At 42.7% G+C, this 14,176-nt stretch overlaps 1 protein-coding gene across 3 annotated transcripts in view; it reads left to right on the top strand.

The window, feature by feature from the left end:
- The window catches only part of cluha (clustered mitochondria (cluA/CLU1) homolog a), a 61,211-nt gene extending 47,417 nt beyond the window's left edge, over positions 1 to 13,794 (top strand). For all 3 annotated transcript variants that reach the window (XM_005915886.3, XM_005915887.3, XM_042218120.1), the window contains exons 4-11: positions 327 to 401; positions 664 to 870; positions 5,351 to 5,519; positions 6,873 to 6,975; positions 7,114 to 7,342; positions 9,026 to 9,127; positions 9,249 to 9,405; positions 10,387 to 13,794. In XM_005915886.3, the coding sequence (XP_005915948.1) occupies positions 327 to 401; positions 664 to 870; positions 5,351 to 5,519; positions 6,873 to 6,975; positions 7,114 to 7,342; positions 9,026 to 9,127; positions 9,249 to 9,405; positions 10,387 to 10,460 (1,116 nt within the window). In that variant the 3' untranslated portion in view covers positions 10,461 to 13,794. The remainder of the gene's footprint in view (positions 1 to 326; positions 402 to 663; positions 871 to 5,350; positions 5,520 to 6,872; positions 6,976 to 7,113; positions 7,343 to 9,025; positions 9,128 to 9,248; positions 9,406 to 10,386) is intronic.
- Positions 13,795 to 14,176: the final 382 nt, after the last annotated feature.

Here is a 14,176-nt window from a genome sequence, read left to right as displayed (position 1 = left end):
GTGTGTGTGTGTGTGTGTGTGTGTGTGTACGTGTGTGTTTGTCATACAGTAGGTTGGCAGTGTCCTGCAGTTGGTTTTGGCCTGTGAAGGGTGTGTAAATAATCCCCCCCCCCACACACACACACACACACACCTTTTCTGGGTTTTTTTGTTGTTGTTTGTTTTGTTTTCTTTTTTCTAACTATAGCCAGATCTCACTATGCCCCTACCCACCCTTGACACGCGCGCACACACACACAACATGCTCCTCACCGATTATTCTAAGCCCACGATTTTGACTTTCTTTGCCAGTTTTTCTGATACCCCCCTCACACTTTTCTCCCCAGAATGAAGAACTGGATAAGAAGTACGCTGGCCTTTTGGAAAAAAAATGGACCTCAGTCATCAGATTACAAAAGAAGGTTTGTGAGGGTTTGTTTTTTTCCCTCCTCAAAGAAAGCTTGTGGGGTTTGTAGTCTTGTGAAAGGTTCGTGATATTGGTGCTCAAGCAGTTGTTAACACTGAAATGAAGTCTGTCAAACAAAGCAATGACACCACTGTTGATGTAAAATACTAACTTAAACACAAACAATAGTCTCGTGAATTCATGTTCCTTCTCCCGTATCTCCTAAATGCACATTTCAATATGCTTCACCAGCTTTTGTCCCTGTGCTCTCTGGCTAGGTGATGGAGCTTGAATCCAAACTAAACGAAGCTAAAGATGAGCTCACTCTGGGTGGGCCCGTTACTCAGAAGCGTGACCCCAAAGAGTGGATCCCACGCCCACCAGAAAAGTATGCGCTGAGTGGCCACCGCAGTCCGGTCACCCGTGTAATTTTCCACCCCGTCTTCAGCGTCATGGTGTCAGCCTCTGAGGACGCAACAATAAAGGTCAGTCCTGCTGGTTTCAAGTCGAAGAGCCAAGAGTTTCCAGATAAAATCTGCAGTAGGTGATTTCACTGACAAATTTGTCTCGGGGCTCAGGTTGCACATAACAGTCTAAATAACTTTTGAAGTTTTTAATGGAGCCCTGCAGGACTGCGCTCTCCCTTTGCACATGATCCGATAACCCTGATCTACTGATGTTTGTTGTTCTGCTCAGCATAGCTGCTGATGGTGGCCCCACTGAGTCTTATGATGAGTTCAGAACATTTAAGCTTTCCAGGGATAAAAACACTGACAGTTTTGTCTTCAGTATATTTGTCTCTAAATTCAAGCATCGTACTAATCAAAGTTTAAGAAATGGTCTCAAACTGTGTTAGTGGAGCTGGATTTTTAAGCTCTGTTAATTATTTAGTTTAAAAGGAGAGTAATAAAGACAGTTGTGTTAAGTAGACTGGTATGGGTATCCCAGCAGTGGATGTGCACTTTGTTGAGAAAATGTGCATTTTGTTTAGTGTCACATCTTTTAGAAGAATTTCTTCAAATCCAGTTATTCAGTGTTTGATGCCTTCTATTCCCAGCATGCACAGATGGCACAGCTGTCGCTCTGCATGGGTAATATTTGAGTATGCTAATGTTTTAATTCATGATGTTTGGACTAAAACAGGCATTTACGCTTGTAAGAAATGTTCAAATGCAATATTGCATGTATATCATGGCTTCAAAGACCCAAAAAATGACTCCATGAGTGGTTTGTGTGTCTGATTTGGGAGCTTCCTCATATCAGAGGTAAAGATGCATGCAGCATAAATCAGTGTTTAAAAATTGCTTTATAACCTTGTTTTATCGGTCCAGTTTTGCTCTTTCACTTTGTGCTTAATGTAAGCTGTCTTTAAAGTGTAGAGGATGGGTTCAATTCTTTCATTTCAACGGTTTTGGTGTCCAAAAACAAATTATTTTTTTAAACATGGCATTTTCCTTTCACAAGATATGTTTGCATTGTAGGCAGTGAAAAGAGGCATTCGTGTATTGAGTGGCCTTTTTACATTTTTTCATTGTCAAAACATTTAAAAAAAAGCTTTTATGGAGACTGAAGAAGTAATTTGGCCCAGTGATCAAAATACACATGAACAGAATCTGCATTCTTGGACTTGGTGGTATAATCTACCCTGACTTTAGAGTATTACAGCAGTAACCTCCTCCTGATTAGAGATTTAAAAATTATCTTTTTCTTTTTTGTCTTTTAATTTAAAGCCTGCTTGGTGGCATTTTTAACTCAAACACCTTTTGTTCTCTTCTTTGGATGATGCTTCCCTTAGCTTTCCCTTTACTGCTTTGACTCTCCTTGCTAGATATACTCTGGATTATACGAGTATCTGTCTCTGTGTCTTGTATTTATTCGTGGATTCCTTTATATAAACTCTGTGTTCTGTCTCTGGGCTATTTTTGCAGCTGCGTTTCTCCACTGCTTCACTGAACAATGCCAATACTCCGCTGAGCTGTTTGTTATCTGTATATTTTATTCATAAGACAATAACAGACATTTGTACATCTCCTCCTTGGCTACACCCCCGCAGCAGGGAATTCTCTCTCACTCCGTTTTGGCATCTTCTTCCTTTTCCAGCCCCGCCCTCCAACTCGCTCCCCCCACTGCACCCCCTCCTCTCAGCATCCTGGCGCATTCATCTTCCACTTAAACCATTAGCTGCCCCACCATGACTCCATGCCATCAGCTGTCCCTCCCTCAGGAGCAGGGAGGCCCCAGGCCCAAATCTTAAAACTGAGCCCTGATTTCAGGCGAATCTTTTCCCTGTCACCTCCACTCTCTGCACCCTGCTTTGAATCCCCCATTTGTCCTACTTTTCATCTCCTAAACCCGTTGTGTTTAATTTTTTATTTTTATTTTTTTTAACAAGGAATGGACCCCTTTACTCAGAAAAGGCCAGACTGAGAATCTTGTCAGCTGCCTGACCTCATAATCAGGCCGTCTGTTAACATGTGGGAGGCAGTAGATGTTAGCTTGGTTTCGCATGAGGACCCTGGGTGGGGTGGAGTGTGGGGTAGCGCTCTCTCCTGAGATTAATCTGCCTCACAGCACCTCAAAAGCTCACTAATTAACACCTTGTCTTATTTGTTTAATCTCCACAAAGAAAGCAGTAAACCTTTTTGTGGTCATTAACTGTAGTCACATTTCTGTTTGCTGCTACTCGAAGAAGTTAACTTCCTCTATAGCAACTGATTCAGAAACCTTTTCATTTATAGAGGAAACCAGCGTCATCAGAATTTTACTCTTGATGTACTAACCATCATTTTGATAAAAGCAGGTATTCCTAACCTCGTAGTATTTTAACATGCAGCCTTGATTTCAAATGCATATGTTACCTTGTGTGGTTTGTGATCTTCATGCACCAGCAAATACCTCTCCAGCTCTGTACTGTACTATAACAGCTCAATGGGCAAACAGAGCTGGTACTGACTGATGTTTAAAATGCTGACTAGCCTGCTCATCGTTGGAGTAAGCAGCTTCATTTTCATTTGTGCTGACTGCTCAATATCTTTCTGCTTTTGTAGTTTATTTTTTAAATGATATTTTAGTTTATTAATCCCCAAAGCAGCACTGAACACTCAGTAAGATAAAATGGATGATGACAAAATGTATAGTAGGTAAAAATTTATTCAAAGCCTGAATAAATGCAATTAAGTAAATCAGTGTTTCTTAATGAGACTGTTTTTAAAATGTTTTCTAATGCCATTTATTGAAGTTATTAACAGTAACTTTGCTTGATGTTACTGGCAAGTTGAAACTTTGTACCATAAACTACCAAGCTAATGGTACAATAACAAAAGCTGGCTATGGGCCAGTAAATGGTGGGAGGGCTTTTGGAGGTCAGACTGCACACACACATTAAGCCCTTTAGAGCTGTGTTTCCTTACCTCTCACGTCTTGATTAAATTTAATTCCATTATACCGGAGGGGAATAGAGGGGGAAAAAAGGTTAAATAATTCCATCACATGTTTGGTGAAAGGCAAAAACTTCTTTGGTGGGCCTCAAAATGTTTTATATGCAGGAAGTTCTGACCGGAGGTAACTTTTCACTGTGTAGGTACTTTTATAATCCAATATCTGCAGCCGTTGTGACAGATCATAAGACCACCTCAGGAAATGTTATTGGTAGGCTCTTACCAGCCAGGAATCAGAGTTTTGACTTGGGTTGTACATTGTTAGAAACCCCCTGTACTTGTATCTTTTCATGGGATGTAAGCTGTTTTTTTTTTTGTTTTTGTTTTTGTTTTTCTGTTTCAAATCCTGTTTGCCCTTTATTTTAAGTAACATCTCTGCATGGCAAAAATTTTAAAAAATTAAATTAAAAAAAAACAAAGAAACCAAACCCAAAACATGAAAATATTATGGGTTTGGGAAAAAAATACATGAAAATAGGAGTTAACTGAGGGCTGTAAAACGACTAAATCTACTCAAGATTTTAAAAAGGGTTTTTACACTTGAATATGATCACGGTGGTTTAAAAACAAAAAAACCAGCGCTCTGAGGAACGTCTCAGAACATTCTCTGACACCTTTTCTGCTGTGCTCGTAAGAAATCTCTCTTAATTTGCAACTATAACACCCTTTCATGTGTGTACAGCGTGCAAATCATGCTTCTGTGTGTGCTCAGGTACACCACCAGGATGTCAGGGTAATTTAAACAACTGAAGTGTGAGCTTTCTCATTGCTTTCCTCACAAATAGCACATGGACAGAGTCTTCACATTATTAGCGGCCTTTGATATTTTGAAAAAATCTACGATATTTTCACTGAAAGAATGGAGGCTATTAATCAGTGCCAGTCTGAATCATCGGTCTTTCAGTGTAGAGTTACAGGTTAATGGATAGCTGTGCTTTAGCCTCTGCTCCTGAGTACTGTTATGTGTGAGTGTGAAATGTGTACATCCAACAAAAGAGGGAGAGAGAACCACTGAATTCATCCAGGACAACCTCCCCCAGCCATCTGTAGCTTCCTCATGGGAAGAGGGCAAAGGAAACTACGAGGATGGGGGAGGTGATGGTAGGGGTCTCCCATCACCGTCTGCCCCAAAATTCCCCCACCCCAGGAGAGGAACCAAGAAGGGTTTATCCCTCCGTGACAAACCGTCTGTCTGCTTTAAAGCTAGAGACGCAGCAGCTTTCAGGCTAGAAAAGTAGACTTTTCTATACTGTGCTCCGTCTGCAACACTCAGACTCTGCACAGTAACGTGTTAGTTTTTTTCTGGCCAAACTGTGACCCTGATGAGCAGCTCTAAGGTGCCACAAGCTCTAAAATGCATTCAGTATGTGCTTCCTTTGACTTCTGCCATCAGTGCGTCTTATTGTTGTAACTGTAATTTCAACAACACAGAGCTACAGACGATGCAACGTTTGGGTGTGTGATGAAATGAAGTGTATCAGCGGTATACAAACTTAATGTTGACAAAGGGATTTGCTTTGTCCATCAGGTGTGGGACTATGAAACAGGAGACTTTGAACGCACGCTGAAGGGCCACACAGATTCGGTGCAGGACATCTCCTTTGACCACACAGGCAAACTGCTCGCGTCCTGCTCCGCAGACATGACCATCAAGCTGTGGGACTTCCAAGGCTTTGAGTGCATCAGGACCATGCGTGGTAAGAAGATGAAGCTGTCGGTTTCTTATCTCTAGTGGACCTTAATCACAGCTGCTGCCGTTTTATATCCCCTTTGTTATGGTTTCCGCACCGTGTGGTTCCAGTGCTCAGGTGCTACACATGCTGCTTGTTATCACATTTGATGTGCATCAACTGGCACCAACCCAAGCCGGGAGTACAGTTAGCTCTGGATTCAGCTCTCCTTAACCTAAAAAATAATTTTAAATGTGTCCTCTGGCCCTGCTCGTTAATGGACCACCTTACCAATGCTTTTCATCTTCAAACCTTGAATCTGAAGTGGCCACTGATGGCTGTCTGTGAAGTAGACATAAAAGAATATTTATTTTTGATGGGGGTGTAAGCCCTTCCTGGTGAGCAGACTAAACCCACTCAAGCATTCTTAAATTTATGCTGGAGTTGCAAATCCTGCGTTTTTGTGTAAGTGAGCAACAGATTTCACCGGTTGCCGGTCTTCTTTTTGGTGTAAATGAGAGTGAGGTGCTAGCACACATCTATAAACAGACGAGCTGGGTTCGCTGCACAGAACTCACCAACGGAAATGGCTTTATTAATCTGAGCCTGCTGTTTACTTCTGTTAGCCACCATTTTCCCCCTCCTTCTTTTTTACTACCATCTCTGTCCTCTTTTAATTCACTCAACCTTTCCTCCTTTTTAATCCACTCCTCCTATTTTAAATTTTAAATATCTTGGTGGAGACACACACGCACAAAGAGAGGGGGAGAGAGAGGCCAACTGGTGAAGTAGATTAGTGCCGATTTGGACAGCAGCTTAATTACCCTCTTCAGCGCTAGATAGCACTTTTCTGTGTAGTTGCCACCCATTATTGTAGCCTGGTGGCATGTGCAAGTGTACACACACACACACACACACACACACACACACACACACACACACACACACACACACACACAGGCCTTTTAGAGTATGCTTACTGTTGTCTTCATCTATTTAGCAGCTTAAATATGGCCCAGCCTTTAGGTAATTACGCGTCTCTTATTCTCTGTCTAACAAAAATGAGTGCCAAAGCTCCAGCATGTTGGCTTTCTTGCTTGTCAGCTTTTTTTTTTGGTGAATTATAACAGTGTTTGGGCTTTGTTTGGTGCTAAGCATGTGCTTTTAAATAAATAAATACATTTATGTTTCTAAATTTTCATTCTGGTGGTCAGATTGCAAGCAGAAAGACTAAAAGGATCATGTGTTGCAGTCTGAAATCATTAAATTACATTTCACAGCAGACTTAGATGTTATGTGGGCTTGTGCTGTTGGGCCTGTTTTCAGAGGTTCTGGGTCTTGCTGAATCTTTGTTGTTGTGTTTGTTTTTCTGTGTTCCAGGACACGACCACAATGTTTCGTCTGTAGCCATCATGCCCAACGGAGATCACATTATTTCTGCCTCCAGGGATAAAACCATGAAAATGTGGGAGGTGGCAACTGGGTATGCAATAGACACCTTTAAGCTGTTCTTTAAACCATTGTGTGTTTTTTATTTTTACTTAAGCTTGATGTTGGGTTTTAACTATTTTCAGCCACGCTGATGGCTTTCTAACTGCTCTCATGTTTTTTTGTCCATTAGCTACTGCGTGAAGACCTTCACAGGCCACAGGGAGTGGGTCCGTATGGTACGACCCAACCAGGACGGCACGCTGATCGCCAGCTGCTCCAACGACCAGACAGTCCGCGTGTGGGTGGTGGCCTCCAAAGAATGCAAGGCTGAGCTGCGGGAGCACGAACATGTGGTGGAGTGCATCTCCTGGGCACCAGAGAGTGCCTACTCCACCATCCTCGACGCCACAGGCTCGGAGGTAAAAGATCTGCTCGGATACGTCTCATTTCTCCCAAACTCCTTGAGGTCCACACAGGTTTTGGTGTATGTGTTGGTTTGTTCTCATCAAATGTGCAGTTTCGCCTTGTATGAGTACAGTCACTGTTTGAGAACCCAGAAATCTTTCCTTCTAGCAGCCAGTGAGAGAAGTAAACATTTGTGGGAGGTGGCTGGAATCAAGACACAGTGATATCTCATCATGGATTGCTTTCCTATCTTTACATAAAATGGAAGTTGACTCTAACACCTGTATCCGGCCACAAAAAGCAGCCGTAAGCTTTTCGTCCATTTCTGAGCGTTGGTCGTACCAGCAGAGTCGACAGTCGTAGTCGAGAGTCTGAAGCCCAGTGTGAATTTTTTCCTGAATTTTAAGTATTTTTAACTCTCACTAATGCAAATTTGCCTCAGTTCACCTCTCTGCATAGATACTGTGAGACAATATCACTTCTTGTTTGGTGTGAATATTACTTGAATTTGCAGTTCAATATGTTTTTCCCTCTTTTCCTGATTTTAAACCTGAGGTCAGATCTATGTATTGGGATTGGGATCTATATGTATTATATTTGGAGGCATTAGTTTGGTACAACTGTATTTTTTTTTTTTTTTAAAAAAAGGAAAAACTCAGTACTGCCTTACTGTTTCCATTAGAATTAATGGAGGGGTGGTGATTTGAGGCTGTTTTGCAGCTACTTCTTATATAGACGACCTCTGTATACCAAAGTATTCCAGAGTCAGATGTGAAGCAATCTGAATGACAGATAAAGGCTTGGCTAAAACCAGGTCATGCAACAGGACAAAGGGCCCAAGGTTGGATGGTTGCAAAAGAAAATAATCAAGGCGTTGCAATGATTAAAGTCCAGACCGGATTGAAGTGCTGTGCATAAACCGGTGAGCAAACCTCAATGAACTGAAGCAACATTGTAAAGAAGAGAAGACCAGAATTCCTCCATGGCAATTTGTGAGACTCATAAAGCCAAACAGAAAACGATTACTTCAAGTTATTTCTGCTCCGGGTGCATCTAAAAGCTGTTGAATCATAACGTGAACCTAATCGTTAACAGGATTGTATACAAACTGTGAGATCAGTTTATGTGTGATAAGTAACCATCACTAGTGAAAAATATTTGTAGCTTCAAACATATCAAAACCAAATAAGACTTTGACTGATGATGGCGAGGAGATTGAGCCACGAGGCGGCCATCGCTATACAGCCATGTGCTGCCAGTCACACACACAGAATCAGCCCGTCCTCCTGCCTCATGATCTTCAGTGTGTCTGATTGTAGCCTCGCAAATCTAAACACACATGCTCCCTCACAGCAGTCGTCCCAATCTAACCTGTGTTCACAAAAGCTGACTTTTAGTACTCTTTAAATAGTTGGGTTTTTTTTGTTTGTTTGTTTGTTTTTTTAAACAAGCCAACGTAGTTGTTGGAATTGGGTGAATCTGCAGGCTGAGAGACAGCTGTTGTTATACAGATGTTTGCACATGTGCTCTCAGACTAGTTGCCAGCAAACGTATAACACAAACGCTCAGAGGTGTTTAATTTAGGCTGCTCTCTGTGTTCTGGTACAGTGGGTACAGTATGATACTCCGCATAAAGTACAAACAATGAACTATACACAAAGCTAATATTTCAATCCCCTCCCCTTCTGCCCGACCAGTCCAAGAAGAGTGGGAAGCCCGGCCCCTTCCTGCTCTCCGGCTCCAGAGACAAAACCATCAAGATGTGGGATGTCAGCACTGGCATGTGCCTTATGACGCTGGTGAGGAGCATTTTTGAAGTTTTTGTGTGTGCCACGTCCATATTTTTGGGGGAAAATGCTTTAAGTGAAGATATATTTCTTCAGGAATCAGATGAGATGTGTGTTGCTGTATCTCATGCAGGTTGGCCATGACAACTGGGTGCGTGGGATCCTCTTCCACCCCGGAGGCAAGTTCATTGTGACCTGTGCAGATGACAAGACCTTAAGGATCTGGGACTACAAGAACAAGCGATGCATGAAAACCCTGAGTGCCCACGAACACTTTGTTACCTCTCTGGGTAAGGCCCCCCCCCAAAAAAAGGCTTCTGCCTTGGTATTGTTTGTTGATGTTTTCTCCCGAAGTTCTCCCTCGCGGGGTGTGAATACATGCTCCAGGGTATTTGCTTTACAGTTGCGGTGAAGAAGCTGAGGCTCGCTCGCAGCTGGGGTTTAAAACGTAGACAATCGCTGCAGGATTTTTTTTATTTATTTTTTTATTCCCCCCTCTCTCCCCGCTCCCCAGTATCTGCAGCTTTTCAGCAGATCAAGGCTTGGTTAACTCTCCTGAGGAGCTCTTGAGCCAACTTTTCCTTGGCAAGCCGTTTGAAACCCAGTCCTCTTAAATCCTGCTTCAACCGGAGAGGATCGCTGTGAGCTATTGATGTGATGAGTTCTGGTGCAGTCTGAAAAAAGCAACAGAAGCACTTTTTGTTTGAAATCGGCAGAGAAAAAGAAACTTCATTTTCCCCCCTTTTTCTGTAGAGGTCTGTCATACAACACCACGAGCTCTTCCCCAAAGCTTTCTTATTTTAAAACCTGATATTAACTCTGCAGTCTTTTTCACTGTGTTCATGTTCCCAGATGTCTGAAGGGTGGTTTTATTTTCAATGATGACTCACTTTCTATTCAGTGACGGGAACATTAATAAATGTTCCCAGAACAAATGAGATTTTGCGGGCTGCTAACCAGCCACGCCCCTGAAATATCGTCAGATTCATGTCAGGTCTACGTCATTTAAAAGAGGGGGGGAAGCAATGCCAAAACCAACAATAAGTGAAATGCCCCAAAGCTTTGCTTGTTCCTCAGAGCCTTACAGCTCCATTCTTGTCCACAAACATTGAAAACACATGCTTGATCCGAGCCAAGGACGTGAAATAAACACATAACAGGTGTTGGATATATACTGGCCTGCTGGCCCACAGGGGCAAAAATGTTGCCAATGTCACTGTAGTCAATTTGATGGTAACTCTGTTTTGTGTTTTTTCTCTTTTGCTCCACAGATTTCCACAAGGCCGCTCCTTATGTGGTCACCGGGAGCGTAGATCAAACGGTAAAAGTTTGGGAGTGTCGCTGATTTGGACCTTGAGAGGATTGGACCACAACCCCTGACCACCCAGGCGCTCCTCCTGCCATCCCACTTACCCTTTCACCTCCCTCCCTCACCTTAAACCCGAACCATCTCCTCCCTCCTTCCCCTCCACCCCCGCACATCTCGGTCCCCTTCTGTCGCACTCACCGCCATGGTTATTTACCCATCGCGCGCTCTCTGGTCCAGTAATTTTTATTTTATTTTTTTTGTCCTTCTGTGTAAATTATTCCTGGATGTAGATCGAGCTATTAAATGTTACACAAAAGTATTCTTGCATGGTAATCCAAAATTGTATACTGTAAATTTACATGACGTTGTCTAGAAGTACCATAGGTTTAACAACGGGGCTCGCGGAGCCTCCACCGACCAACCGAAGGCGGATGTTTTTGACTGGGTGTGAAACGTAGGGCACTAAAAACCGATAATTTAAGAAATGACAGTGTCTTTATGTGTAAGATTTATTTTTGTCTATTTTTTTTATTTAGGATTTTTCTTTTTTCCCCCCCTCTCTCTCTCTGTTATTTCTCTCCTTCACTGTCGTAGTCTGTCGGTGCCTAGCTCGGTGAAACGTTTAAGAGACGAGGCAGGAGAAACGTATATGTGGGGCTTTGTTATTGAAATAATCTGTAGCTTTATAACATCACTTCTCAAGTGTGCATACCATTTCTCTTCATGTGGATCTAGGTAATATTTTAATGGCTGTATATACGAATGTTTCAAACTGTGTCCTTGGACCTCGGGGGCTTGAAAACGGCTTTGTACTCATTGTCACGGCGGCACATGAATTGCTGCTGGGCTTTAGATAAATGATCCCATTTTTAAAATGCGTGGCTTTGCGAGTAGCTACACTAAGCTTGTTTTTTCTTCTTTTGTTTTTTTAAAACAAGAAGCCTGATGTAGCGAGCGAGTTTCGCCGTCAGTGAGCGCCCTGGTCGCTGAGCAGACTTTGGGGATTACACCCGTTTAATCTGAGTAAAGATCTCGGGCGCGCCTCCCTTTTTAGGAGACGTTTTCCCTTCACCTCCTCAGTCAGACCCGGCCGGATCTCGTAGCCACGTCTCTCGCCTCCTGACCTGGTTGGATGTGGCGGGGGGGTTTGGAGCACCAAAGGAAAGTCTGAAGATGCTCAGTTATCCCGCTTCGCCCTCTGAAGGCTTAAAAAAAATAACACAGTGAACTGGCTAATACACGGCAAGGAGTCAAATTGAGCGCCCCCCGGGTTCCATATCTGGCATGTGCAAGGGTCTGTAATTTTTGAGTTATACCTTGTGCATAAAGAAATCGGTTTTGAGTACTGAAATAATACAAAGAAGCCAGTTTTCTGTGAAAATAAATGTAAATTTAGCTTGTTATCAATTAAGAAGCCTGGAATTTTTTTTTACTGTCGCCGTAAACTGATAACCCTAGCCGGGAATGAGGATTAGTGAGGAAATGCCGGATAAATGCGGAGGTCGTCTCGTCTGGACGGTTTATACTTTAGCTCTTTACCCTTTGAAAGCCTTCTGGGAGTAACCCTGGAAACGCTTTCCTGAACTGAGCAGTTTGTCATATTTCAGACCTGCTTTACAACAAAATGACTGGGTTTGTATCTGCAGCTATGCTTAGAAAAACCCTGAAACTATTCTGATTGTCAAACCACGTCTTTATTGATGTATGCAGAGGTGTCAAAACTCATCTTAAAGGGTACAGAGAAAGACAACACTAACACCCGAGGGTCTCCACAGACAAATCTCTCCTGAGTGGGTTTCCTCAAAAGTTCTGATTTTGGATTAAATGCTGAAGAGACAACCATTCCACTTCCCTCATAGGACACAAACATAATGAAAAATAAATGAAACATCTTGCGTCTAGCTGTAGCTGCAAAGGTGATTCGTTAATCTTGCACATCCCTGTTTTTTTGTTTTGTTTTTTTCACTGAAGCTTTGTTCATTCACTGGTGATCAAAGACAACAATGATGTTGATGAAGCGTTTAAATTAAATTTAAAAACAAAACACTTATAATTTCCGATTAGCCGTGTCATTCCAGTGCATCTCTTGGCTAATAAAGAATTCCACTGCTTTAACCGATCTTCTTATCTTAGCTTCTTTGCCAAGTTTTTCCTCTCTTCCTGTGTGTAACTGGATGTGGTGATCTGCTGCTCAAGCTCTTGCTAGTGGCCACTGTGAGCCTAAATGTGACCTGGTGATGTAGCACCGCTGCATGTAAGCCTGCGCCCAGAGGCGGAGCTGTCGGAACGTGGCGTTTTAAATGATTTGGTGAATGATTGACTTAAAGAAAAATTGGTGAATGAGTGCTTATTTGCCTTCTTCCTCTTCAGCGTTAATGATAATGGTGCCACGCTGTTGGAATCACAGAGAAATCGAGTAATTGTTCTTTCCCCAAACTGATCCCGGGTTCGGACAGCTCTGATCTCTGGTTGTAGGACAGCTGGTTTTGTTGTGTGTGATGCTATTCGAGGGAGGTTTGACAGCCTCCTCCTTCTGTACATGCAATGGGATTGTGGCAGACTAGGATGTCCCAAAGGAGAAACCCTCTCTTTCAGGAAATATTACTGATGTCTCCCTTTTGGTGCAGTGCCCCTCTGCCCCCTTATTTTTTTTTCTCCCTATAAGCTGTTTTTTCTCCGTACAGAACATCTCGTCAGAGGCTTTGGATGAAGAGAGTACATTTTTGTAGTACAGTTTGGCTAACAGAGATGCCAACGTGTTAAATGTTCTAGCTGAAGCCAAAAATGGAGACATTTGTCTGTACAATCGGGTTTATCTTGAGAAAGCAGCCTCCTTGGGGGTCCAGATGCTGCAACCAGCCTTTTTGAAAAGTCTCCTCAGGATCACTCTGACATGCCAGACCACAAAATGTAAAGAAAACTTATGCCCCTCCTTGATTTTACTTCAAGGAGGAAGGTGATGATCAGAGGTCAGGACGATGTGCGTTCTGTTTATTTTGTAATAATCTGTTGGGGGAGGGGGAAAAAGAAGGAAAAAGACTAAAAGCAAACCTACAACATGGCTGACAATGTATGCAAGTGTTGGGAAAATCCCCTTTTGACATTCGCAGGTCCAAAGCAATCCCTGTGCTGCTCTGGTCTGGTGTGTGAAGGGACCGACGGACAGCTTTTTACTGTCTGTGGGTCGTTTCCCTCGGCCCTCTGTAACTTGCCTGTGAACCACACACGAGGACTTCAGACTTCACAACAAGCTCCTACAGGAGAGCTCATGATGTTATCGCCACTATGGTCTCACTCTTCACACAGCAAACTGTTAACAATATACCTGGATGTCATTATTGTTTGCGATATAATAAAAGAAGAAAATCTACGTCTGCGTCACCTGATTATTTCTTTAGAGAAGCTAGCAAGGGGCTCTGGAGAGATGGGTATTGTTGTGGGGGGGGCAATCAGCCTTTTATTTTTTTTTTTTTTTTTTAAACAATTTGCATGCAGCATGGTTGTTGGTGCTATACAGGCTGGCCTGAGTATTTCAGAACCTGCTGATCCGCTGGGATTTACACACACGCACACAGACACCTTTAGAGTTTACAGATGATGGTCTGAACAAGAGAAAGTATCCAGATGTGTCAGTATGTCAAAAGAGACATAGGAAGGCAACAATAACTCAACCATCCCTTACAACCAAGGCAAGCAAAAGACCATCTGTGCTGTAGCAGAAGACCACACCAGGTGCCACTTTTGTCAGCTAA

Source organism: Haplochromis burtoni, unplaced genomic scaffold, assembly GCF_018398535.1.
Source record: "Haplochromis burtoni strain Fernald_Lab_line unplaced genomic scaffold, NCSU_Asbu1 Contig_15, whole genome shotgun sequence".
NCBI lineage: Eukaryota > Metazoa > Chordata > Actinopteri > Cichliformes > Cichlidae > Haplochromis > Haplochromis burtoni.
This window is presented reverse-complemented; position numbering and strand designations above follow the sequence as displayed.